Source organism: Nothoprocta perdicaria, unplaced genomic scaffold (assembly GCF_003342845.1).
Source record: "Nothoprocta perdicaria isolate Ctin4 unplaced genomic scaffold, notPer1 scaffold_31, whole genome shotgun sequence".
Lineage (NCBI taxonomy): Eukaryota > Metazoa > Chordata > Aves > Tinamiformes > Tinamidae > Nothoprocta > Nothoprocta perdicaria.
The window spans coordinates 769,428-781,433 of NW_020455544.1; the positions used below are offsets into that span (position 1 = coordinate 769,428).

At 37.5% G+C, this 12,006-nt stretch overlaps 1 protein-coding gene across 1 annotated transcript in view; it reads right to left on the reverse strand.

The window, feature by feature from the left end:
- Positions 1–12,006, reverse strand: part of ARHGAP10 (Rho GTPase activating protein 10) — a 122,838-nt gene that overhangs the window by 92,627 nt on the left and 18,205 nt on the right. Inside the window, exons 2-3 of the mRNA XM_026042645.1 lie at positions 156–251; positions 9–70 (exon numbers count right to left, since the gene is read on the reverse strand). Coding sequence (XP_025898430.1) covers positions 9–70; positions 156–251 — 158 coding nt within the window. The remainder of the gene's footprint in view (positions 1–8; positions 71–155; positions 252–12,006) is intronic.

The following is a 12,006-nucleotide window of genomic DNA, read 5'->3' on the forward strand; positions in this document are numbered from 1 at the left end:
TAACTCACCAAGATTTCTCTTTGTTCTTCCAGATTTTTTAGAAAGTTTGAAAATTCATGAAGCGATGCATCTGTAACACATAACCAAAAAAGGATTTAGTTACTTTTTAGGGTTGTATAGCAAAATACAGTCATTTTTACTCACTTCTTACCTACCTATGTATCGTTCATCATCTGTCTCTGCATCACCAATGAATTCAAATTTGAAGTCTCTCAGAGAATGGGCAAATTTCCTCTGAGCTGCTGAAAGGTCTGCAAAGAAGAGAACACAGATTTAAGATTAGAGAATCATTTTAAGAAGGCTGGAAGATCCTTCTGCACCCACCACAACCAACTTTTATGAGAAACTCTCAACACTAATCTGAATAAGTACTCTACAAAAATATACTGTACTCTCTAACCGTCTTCTAGTCTATCACACAGGTTTCTTTATACAAGGCTGTAGATTAGAAATTAGGTGCTATCATGTGCACAGTGTCAGACATTATGCCTCACTGGCCTACAAGTCAGGGCATACTAAGAGATTTGCAACTATAAAAGTTTAAGCCACAACACTCAGTGTGGCCGAGTTGCACCAGTAAAAGTATTGCTAATGAAATTCACCAGGATGTGACAGCACAAACACATAGCTTAGAGCTTTCTATATATTTTACACAGTATCTTCTCTGCAAGAGAAAGTTTGTTCATAAACCATACTTAAGCAAATCATCACACTGGAACTCAAAACTTCAATCATGTCAAAAATCTGTTCAAGCTAAATGTACCTCATTAAAATTAATTTTGCCTAACAACAGATCTGCAATATTCCTAGCTCATTCTCCTCAAAACAATTCTTATCTATCAGTGTTTGACAATTTAGGGTCAGAGGACTACAAACTATATCCCTCAAGAAGCAATCCAGTTCTATGTTCGGCCACAATACCATCATTATAAACTCTTACTAGACTTTATAGCACTGTAAATAAGCAGTGTACACACTCTATTGTGCTGCCATGTACACGTTAGGAATGTCAGGAGTTGTGGAAGGATGGAAAGGCTCAGTAGAAGGAAAAAAAAAAAAAAAAAAAAAAAAAGAGATGTGTGTCCTGGAACACTCCTACCGCTAGTAAAGGTTTTACATTTTTGTTGCCAGGGAAGGTTAAGGAAACATTTGATATATTTAGTTAATCCACAATCTTTGTTATCACATGCAGTTCTGAAGGGTCAAAACAACTCTTCTGCAGGACCAGCTAAGCAATTTGTTCTTTAATATTAACTAGAACAAAATAAAAAAGGAAAGAAAAAAAAATTACAACTTTTTTTTTTTTTTTTTACAGCTTCCTGTCAAATTCTGTATCCCTAACATTTCAAATACAACTTCGACATACAATTATTACAAGGAAAGTTCAGTTCAGTGATAAAAAGGATAAACTGAAAGTACTCTGTGAACAGCAAGACAAAATCCAAACCCTAAAACAGATTCTGATCCTCCTCATGCCACACCCCCTTCTCTTCATCTCCCCTCTGCAAGTGGTTCTAAAACCTGGGTCTGCACCTCTCAACGTATGAGCTGCAAGAAGGAGTAAAGGGTTGAAAATAGATGGACAAATAAGCAAACAATTCCCGAATAAAAGGAAACAATAATATTTGAACTATTAGGGCTGCCTCTTGAGTGCCAGTAACAGCAGGCAAGACTGGTGGCTGTGTCCCTGTGCACCCAGTGCAAAGCCAGCATCGCGGGCTTGCCCAAGGAGCAAAGGGCTGCATTCAAGCACTGTGCTTCTCCCAGAATCAGAAAGCTGCAACCATACATTTCTTTTTTTTTGTATCTGAATCTATTAGGAGATAGGAACTACTGAAGGTAGAGCTAGCAAAGAGTTGGAAGCAATAACCACTGGCGATTACTTTCCCCAAACCAACTCTGTGATCTTTAATAAATGTTTCAGACAGAACTTTGGAAAGCATTTCCCAGAGCTGTTGGAGAAGCCAAAGAGTGAGCTGATGGGTCAGAAACAGCCACAGATACCTGGCTGCTGAGCCAACACCTAGAAGAAAAACTCTGAAATTTAAGGAAGAGACTTCCTGGTGGGTTTTAAGAACTCAGCAGTTTTGACAGAGAAAAATGGCTAAAGCAAATAAGCAATAACCACATGTTACAGGATGTAACTTGGAAAGAAACAATCCTTCTTATAAAACTTACTAGAATTGCCAATAAAACTTTCACCATCAAATAGCCATTTCACTAGAAGAACGACTTGGCCATTTTGGTGAATGGACTGCTGCAGCGGAAGCCCTAAGTGTTGCCAAAATAAAGAGACATTTAATCCTGCTTCCTCGGCAGATTTTAACCACAATATTAATCCTCAAATATTTTATTTATCATCCAGCACTTTGTCTACATTTCCACCTAAACTGATCCATTTCATTCTCTATGCCAAAGGAGCAGTGGTCTAACACAAAACTGGTACCTTGCTGAAGACCACAGCTATTTACAGCAGAGAAAAAGCACTGGTCTGCACCCCATTTAAATTGTAAGTTAGAAGTTTCATAGATACAACCCAATTCTCATCCATCCTTCATAAGGAGATTTTTATTGCAGCAAAAATATTGAACTGACATCCATAGATACATCTCTGCCTTGTTCCTCACCAGCATCAGAACTTGCAAGACCATCAGATACTGTACAGCAGAACCATAAACATGCACAGATTGCAGCTACATATATTAGCACAATATATCAACATTATATATATCAAGCAGCACGGTCATTTCTCTGTTTAGCAGTACTTCACTCAAAGAATAATGCTGAAAAACAGAGTGGGAATTAGGGAGGTTGGAAAGCAATTATTTTATTTCTGGTATTTCCTCATTCAACACTTGGACACCAAATAGAAATATAAGCAAATTGGTAGTAGGTTGCTGCTACTATCTGAAGGGACAGAACAGGGTATTCAAGATCAATGTTAAAATACGAACCTAGCACTAAGACTCTTACCTTGAATAAAACTCATTCTTGCAAACTCATATTGCAGAATCAAAGACTCACATTCTTTAAACAATAGGAGAAAAAAAAAGAAAAAGAGTATCTGCAAAATACTTTGATATGAAAAGACTGAAGAGAAGGAAAGAAGACACATTTTCAAAGATGGAAAGGAATGATGGAAAATGGACTCAAGAGCTTTTAACTTTCTTTGTTAGTGTTTGTATCAGAACATTGTATTCTGTTCATGTCTGGATCTAACTGCTGAATAAACATGCATGCGCACACACACACACACATGAAAACAAAAAACAAACACAAAGCAGATCAAACAGAAAAAGCATCCAGCTCGGGGCTGCGTTTTGGAGCACGCCTGTAACGAGCAACTGTGTGGGCTCTGCACCAAACCTCCTGCGCCAACTGCACTGCTTGGGCCCTGCACAAACACATCTGCCCTGTTCTGTTCACATTTTGTGGAAAATACTTTTTTTTCTTATCTAAACTGAGCCAGTCAATGTGACATTAGTAGCTTGAAAGCGTTCAAGCCAGTCAATGTGACATTAGTTGCTTGACAGTGTCCAATCCTCACCATCAGCACCAGGCTCCAATCACTCCAGTTAAGGTCACTATTAACTTCAGTCTTAATTAGCTAAAGCTGCTGCGTGAAGCAAGGCAACAGCTTTCCCTAGCACTACCCTAAAGCTCTTTTGCATGACATTAAAATTACAAAAATTATTTGCATTCATGTTAAATTAAAATTATTAAAATTATAAATTATAACAATTATTTTCATTAGAATCAATATTTCTCTCTAGAATATTTCTACATCAAGCTTCAGATTCACAGCATTATTTCAATTCCTTGAAAAAAATCTGGAATTACCTTCCCATTTCTCCTCTCTAACTACAAATCTCATTTAAACCAGAAAATATGTTCTACAAATGACAAATTTAGAGTAGCTTTATTTAACTTGCATTAAAATCACTCTGGACTCCTTTAATAACATTCTTCTCAAAAGATAAGATTCAAGATTCAATAGATTCAATACTTAAATTTAACTACCAAATTTGCCTTTTATATTGCAGGACTAATAGAAGACTTCTCAGTTTACATCTTTCAGGAGGCCAAAATGAGGCAATACACAGTCCTGAAAGATACAAGGACCACAAGGCCTGCTCCCCTCTCTCCTTCTAAGACAACTTCTCGCTTGTGACAGTTACTGAAACAGCTTAGAGGCAATGGAGGGCTCCCAGATTCTTCACCCAAGAGCTGCACTATGACTCCTACCATATTCTGCACAGAACAAATGCATCACCTTAGTGGTTACAAAAGCAACTCCAGATTTTTCTGTCTCCTTCAACAAGGTGAACAATTAATCTAACATAATGCACATGGAGTGAACAAACAGGATTTAGTTATTGACTTAGTAATATGGATAAACAGGATTTACTTATCAACTTAGCAGATGGAAGCTATGTGGCAGATTTTTAAGAGTAATAGCATGTTCCAACTCTCTACAATTAAGTAAATGTTGTACATTTTTTACGTGATTGTTACCTGATGCTTTGCAATGCAACAAGTGGGCTGTTTTGCTTGGAAAGATGGTTTCATTAACTGACTTCAGCTTCTGCCACCTGAACTAGCCACATTCAAAGGGCATGACAGACATATTTTAACTGTCTTCCCATTTCTTTAGAAGACCATCTGATTTCTGCAAGACTTCTGTGTAACATTTATCATGTGTTATGATTTTCCTTCTTTAAAGGGTACGATCCTACACTCTAGTATAAGCATCATTCTCTACATTAATCAAAACAGATTAGTTAAAACAGACTAGTTAACATAGTTTGTAAAAATCTCTGTTGCTGTATAGCAGGATATTAGCAGACTATATCCCTCTTTTCAAATGCTAAAACGCTTTGAACTAGATAATCTCAAACTATTTCTCCCAAATAAAACTTCAAGCACAAGCATCTAAAACACATTCTCCTATCTACCTTATTTGGCTCTCCATTTATTAAGAGTAAAAACACATTTAACTCATTTCTCTTCTTTCTACCTTTGCAAGTACACAGGTACAAACTCCACAATTCCCACAAAACAAGCAGTCACTAATTAACTTGTTAATTACTGTGCATGCAGGATCACAAAGCAGTAGCTTGTGTGGGTACAGCCACATGCCAGATCACACTCATTTTCTCTCAGCCGCACCGCACCTTTTGGTGCTCTTGCTCTCGTTATTTGCTTTTTTATCAAACACTGAAGGATGAAAGGCAACCCTATCCCACCCTGCCTCAGGCAAGTCCCTCTTTGTGTCACAGATCTTATGCAGGACACACACCAGTCTCCTGGTGAAGATAAGGCTCTCCTAGGGCATCTCCAACTATTCTCACAGGAAAAATAAATAAATAAACAAATAAGAAACAAACTGTGCATTGCTGGCAATGAAACAGATCAAAAAGAAATAACTCAGAAAATAAGGACTAAGAAAACGTAGATTTGCAATAGAGAAAGTAGTATCTCAGAATTCGTTTGCTGCAAAAGTTTCCTTATGTTGTAATCCACTGATCGCAAGACAGACACTCACATTACACATACAATCTGCTCCCAGCAGAGGAGACTGCACCAGTAAAGAAGCTGAAGCGGGAATACACAGCACTAAAATGTGTGTGTCAGAATCCACACACCAGCAAAGCTTTCCCTTTCTCTGTAAAGCTTTCTATGAAACTCAGCTCTGTAAGGAGCGCTTGTCTAGTAACTGGCTTCCAAGAGTGACTGAATTAGAAACATGACATGGTTGGCAGTGTGGGGATCCCCACCGAATCAATATTTGCAAGCATTAACCTCTCATAAATCATCTTAAGGCATGTACTCTGCTAACTCAAAGTCCCCCTTGACTTTTCAAAATCCAAATAACTAAGAGGTTTCTCATCAGAATTCACTCTTGGTATTCAGATAAAGTTATTACAGTAACACAGCAGGGAGACTTGAACCATTAAGCAAGCACAGCTTAATTCTCCCTTGCAGGAAGCACACGAAGGACCACACCGTTGGACAGTGGCCTCCTCCCATCCCAGAGAGCACCCATGCAACTGCCATGGCTGGGAAAGTCACAGGGGCAGCCCAGCTTGCGTGCAGCTGGCCAGGTCCAGCGAAAGTGCCAGCCTGCAGGTATCTGGCACGCTGCATCTGCCGCCCCAGCACCAACATCACCTCAGAGTGTTCACAGGCCAAAATTCAGTTCAGCAAGACTTTTTTGTTCTCCTCCATAGCAGCAAGTAAGGAAGGAAAATAGCCAATTTACCTGGCTTGCACCTAACTAAATCCTCAACAGACTTTCATGCAATGTCTTCTCCTAGACAGACTTTTGCCATTTAGTTCTTGCCATCTGTTACAAACAATGGGAGTGTTAAGAAGAAGTCTGAAGAAAACTCCAGAACGGGAAGTGTTAGGCAGCCAAAACACAAGAAGAGCTGGTAGCCACCTCCTTAATGAATGGAGCAAGTGTTTTTATGATAGCTAGAAACACATGCTGTTCAAGTGATGGTTTGAAATATTTTATGATGCTGTATAGCAAGTCTGCAAAAATGGCAATGTTAAACATGAAAACCTCTGTTGAAAAAAAGTCATTTAAAATGCATTTTTCTCTCCCCCACCATTGCTGGCATCTCAAAACACTGTCACTTGTACGGATTTACTGCCTGTCTGAATATTCACATGTGTAGACAAAAGCCCATAAGGAAATCAAACTTGAAATATACTCTGATCTCTTGAAAACAGAACATGTCCAAACACGCACTCCCCATTCCTGACAGTTATAATTAGAGTGCTCTGTGATAGACCAAATATTTTGTCATCACTACGATCATGAAAGGTTCAGAAAATAAATTACATTTTCACCATTTTCACCTATTCACACAAGTCATGAAAATTTATCAAAATTATTCCAGTAGGCTGAGAAGAACCTTAAATAATACAGATTTATTTCTCAACAGAATCTCAAACAGAATTCCAAACAAAAGAATTTTGTCAGAGATGGAGCTGGGAGTAACTATGGCACGAAGCACAGCTGTACTTCTTACATATTTAAATTACATATATAATTTCCAGAAGAAGCATTGGAGAGCATAGCAATGGATAACTAGATGCCAAAATAGATAGCAATTTTTTTTCTGAAAATTGTATTTTTCTGAAAATGTATTTTTCTGAAACTGTCAAATGTGACAAGTATAAACCATCACATTGCTTTTGTGCCAGGGGAAAAAAAAAAAAAAAAAAAAAAGATCTATGATAGTTTGCACTGAATCAGGCCGTGAAATTGAAGCCTGCTTCTCACTAGTTCAAACCAAAGCCATGGATATTCACCACGGAATATTCAAAGACACTTACATCAAATATGGGATTCTTATAACTAATAAAATTAGATGATAGCACTGGAATAAATGAACTGTGAAAGTAAATCATAAGCCTCTCACATCCCTTACTCTGCTCCTACTGCTTCTCATGCTTTGTGGTTGCCTGGGCATGTCCCTCATGCTCCAGCAGGTACCTTTCACCTGTCAGTTTCTCTATGAGCCTGGTTTGTTTACCTGGGCAGGGGAATGATGGGGCTGCTCCTGCTACCAATAAACTGTAAGACAGCTTAGTAAAAAATAATTATTTAAATATTAAGCTATGTAGCATGGTCCCTAAAAGAAGACTCTTACTCACCTCTGGTCTGGATAGTTTTACCATATTGAACTCTACAGGCAAAGAAATCCTTTATTCCTCTTATGAATTTTAAATTAGTCTAATGAATTGTTTGTAAGACATTAAAATGTACGTAGAATAAACATACACAGACAATCAAATTTAATTACTCTCATCACAGAAAAACATACACACAAACACATTACTGTCTTATTTTCATCTACTGGCATCCAAGCATATGAAAGCCTCACTGCCTTGGGATTTCCATACACTCCTCCAAAATGAGTTTCCAGTTCCCCCCAGATCTGTGGGAACTGGTTCTCAATTTAAAGATCACTGAAGGACAAACAAACAAAACACTCAAACAGAAAAAAAAAGCAACTTAACACAGTCAATAGCAGCCACCATACCAAAGAAAAGCACATGGTATAAAAGAAACACCTTGCAATCCTGCAGTTATATATCCTACAAGCCGGCATCAAAACATCTCAGCACAGCTGTTCAATTACTTTTCTAATGCATCTTTCATATTTCCTTCTATTTCAGGCAAAAGGAACCCTTGTAATACATAACACAAAATATAATTATAAAGTAAAAAGATTCTTCTATAAGAATCTTTTTCAGATTACTAACATGCTTATCATGGTTGGACACAAGAATCCATTTAAATATACTCAATTTTGAAGATAATCAAGCTATTTTGGTCCCTAACATATAAAACTTGAGAATGAAATGACTGGCCTGCATACTTTTTTTTTTTAAATACAAAACCTTACTGTTAGAGCTGCATTACTATGCACTTTGTATTTTTAACATAGGTGTTTTTAACAGATAATAGTTTCTTGCATAAATAAGTTGATCAATATTGCATAAGGAAAACTCCTGCACAAACTACAGTATATTTCCTGAATTAGAAACAATTTTCACCTCACACATGATAGGAGTAACACTATACATAACAGTGTAGGAGTATAGAAGTCAGTTGTCCTTGTTCAACATTGCTTGAGTCTCACTCAAACATGACGAGGGAAAAAAAGATCAGACAGATCTATTTATAAAACAAAATATTGATTTTTGTATTGCTTCTCTTTCCTGGACCTACCACCAACAGTTTATACTCCTCCGCTTACCATCAACCTAAGAATGCACAGCTCTGCCTCGCTCTCCCAAACACGTTTGCAATACCCAGGACCTCAACTGGCCACAAAAAAAAAAAAAAAAAAGAGAGAGAGAAAAAAAAAATAAAGAGAGAGAGAGAAAAAAAAATCCAAGGAGGAAAAATCCAAGCACATGTTCTCTCACCTGCAAAATAAAACAAATACATTCAACCAGTCTAACAGCTTCACAAGAGGAGCTATTCAAAAGGGGACAATGTTATTTGTCCAGTCCAATGTTATTTGTCCAGTAATTTCAATCATGTTGCTTGAAATTACCACCATACAAATAGGGAATGATAAATGATAAAATAGGCAACAATCTGAGGAAGAGCTTCAGCTTTCACCAGCAAATATTGATGAAATATCTGTGTAACAAAGGATCAGATACATAGCATTAGCATGTACATCCTCAGCTTGTTATACCACAAAATAAATAAATAAAAATCTGTCTCACACATTGAATTACACTTACGTTATAATGGCTTTATGCAAAAGCAACAGCAACGAATTACCAGGAGAAACATTGGCTTAGAAGCCAAACAAAACACTTCTGAAGGTGTAATATGAGTATGAAGGAAAAAGACTTAAGGTTGAACACTTAGGAAAAATTCCCAAAATCAAAACAGCTATGATAAGAAGACTAATCATCAACACTGCCCTGCAGCACAGCTCAGCAGTGCAGAGCAAGTCCCTTCTGGCAAAGCAGGTACAAGAAGCAAAGTCACCTCTAGCTCTACTTGGTAGTGAGAGTGAGGCCCAGCGTTTCAGACCCCAACAAAGAACAACTGCGCTTGTCATCCTCCCGCAGGACTTTACCACACATATACTGTACTTGACCCACTTCCCTGGCACAGGGAAAGTACTACGAAAACATGCCAAAACAAACCAGCCAACATGACTGCTGTGCCAATCAACAGCAGCAGCAAAGCAGAACTGCTGTGGTTTATGACAAGACAGAATTGCACCATCCCTAATCCTATCTGCAGCATGTTGTTCACACAGTCAGTGGACAGCCATGATCACAGCCTATCTCCTTAGAGACATTATAAATTAAAACTTGTTTTTGCTATTGTTCATTCACAGTCCCATAGAGACAGTAGTTATTGGAGGGAAAAAAGCAAGAAATAATACTTCATTTATCAGAACTCACAACTTAAAACGTTATGCCTAAATTACATATTAAGAGTCCATTGCTACTTCGTGCCACACAGCTAACACTACGTGCTTCAAATACAAGTGCCTCAAATACAACACTTACTTCAGTTATCAAGAGCCAAAATACCCTACGCTTAACACAATTAGGGGTATTAAACCAGCAAAGCATTTAGCAGAGCAGCACTTTGTGAGGTTTGGAGAGGAAAAACAGGAGACAGGAATTCTTTGCCTCTGACATTTTAGGAAAGTTCACAAGAGCCACCATTGAGCCAGGCACAAGTTCACCTGTGCTAGCAGGGTGGCCTGCTCAGCTGCCACGCAACACAGTCACCAGTCATACACTAATTCTTCAACTTAAACTGAAATACTTCAACTGCACTGGCTTTATAGCTCAAGTTCTAGTGCTCACTGGTACAAACTGTACTGGCTGCTCATAAAGCTATAAATATGCATGTCTTCTAAATCAGATTAGTTATTCCTACATCAAGCTTGGAAGGAGGCAGAAAACAAGCAAGATGATGGAAAAAAATGAGACCTTTTGCATCAAATGAAAGCAGAACTTTTAAAAGGCTTCAAATGTAAAGGAATATGACAATTGTGGGGTTAAACTGTCTAACAAGGTCTAAATTACAACTGGCTGATAGAGAAGGCTAAGTCTTTGTCCCCTGCATTCCCCAAAATACATTATCAAGAAAAAAAAAGTTACCAGCTAAAATTTTCAGTCAGCTTACCAGAATACCATGCAGTATATGCAGATAAGAGCACAAAATGAACCAGCAATTTGCTAGCAGACATTTCAGTATAAGTGGTCTTTTTGTAAATTGATTTTAAAATAATAACCAGAATATAACAACCAATTTTCTGAAGATCCAACTAAAGAGAGAACTCTTAAATATTACTAAACCTATTGTTTGAGACAAATCCACAGAGTTTCAGTCTCAAGGAACCAGTCTGAATATTCTGAAACAGAAATGCAGCTAACAGGATGGCTATATGGAAACTGATCATCCCTGCAAGAAAAAGACCACAGTTAAGGAACAATGTGCATGTACCTCTTTATTTTATTTTCACTCTTTTTCTCTATACCACACATCTGTAGAAAAATAAACACTGTTTTTAAAATCAAAGTCACTTTCAGTCACTGAATCACAGGTTCCTAAAAGAAGGATTACCAGAATGACTTAACCACATAAGGGGAACCTGCAAGCCAGAAATGTCAGTATCACAATGGTGGAATCACAGAGTTCTTTGGCAAAAGAGGTAGAAAAAAACTCTGCTGCAGCAAAGCCACGTTTAACACAAACTTTAAAGAATCTAAGCATCATATCTATGATGTGACACTGGTTATCATACCTTTCTATGACATACCATGACATACCCATGACAGTTCGCAGCTTCTCCCTCTTTCAGATATACATTATTTCTCTATTGAACTAGACTCTTTTGGAGAGAGAAAAAAAAAAAGCATATGACAAAATATAATTAAAAATAATTGATGCATTAGATGTCTTCTTCATGGTAGAAGACACTGCTTTATTCTTTTTTTATAGCTCTCTAATAACCACAAGTGACAAGAAATATCATAGAGGTAGGGCAAGATATGCTTCCTGAAAGCATAGAGAAATATGCAGGAAAGTTTGGCTCCTGTTCCTGCACAGCTACTAGTAAGCAGAACATTCTGGGGTCATCGTTTTTCTTTAAGTCTTCTCCCTTCTCTTCAGCTTTGACTTTCATTTGAATTAAAACAAGTTTGTAACTTTTCCACTGCAACAGCCCTTGATTTTCACAGATGTTACACTAGATAGGCTCCAGCTGCCAAGTAAAGATTTTTAACAAATACTTATCCAAACTCCTTACCAAAATACACAAATAAACTATGGGGTGAGATTAATTTGAATTGAAAAAAAAAAAATTAACAAGGGTGATAGTAACCACCATACTTCAACACATGTGACAGCAGCCGAGTGACAGTATAAGCTATGTATGCTATCCAATCTTCCATAGAACAGGCTCCTTCAGCAGCCTTTTTTTTTTTTTTTTTTTTTTT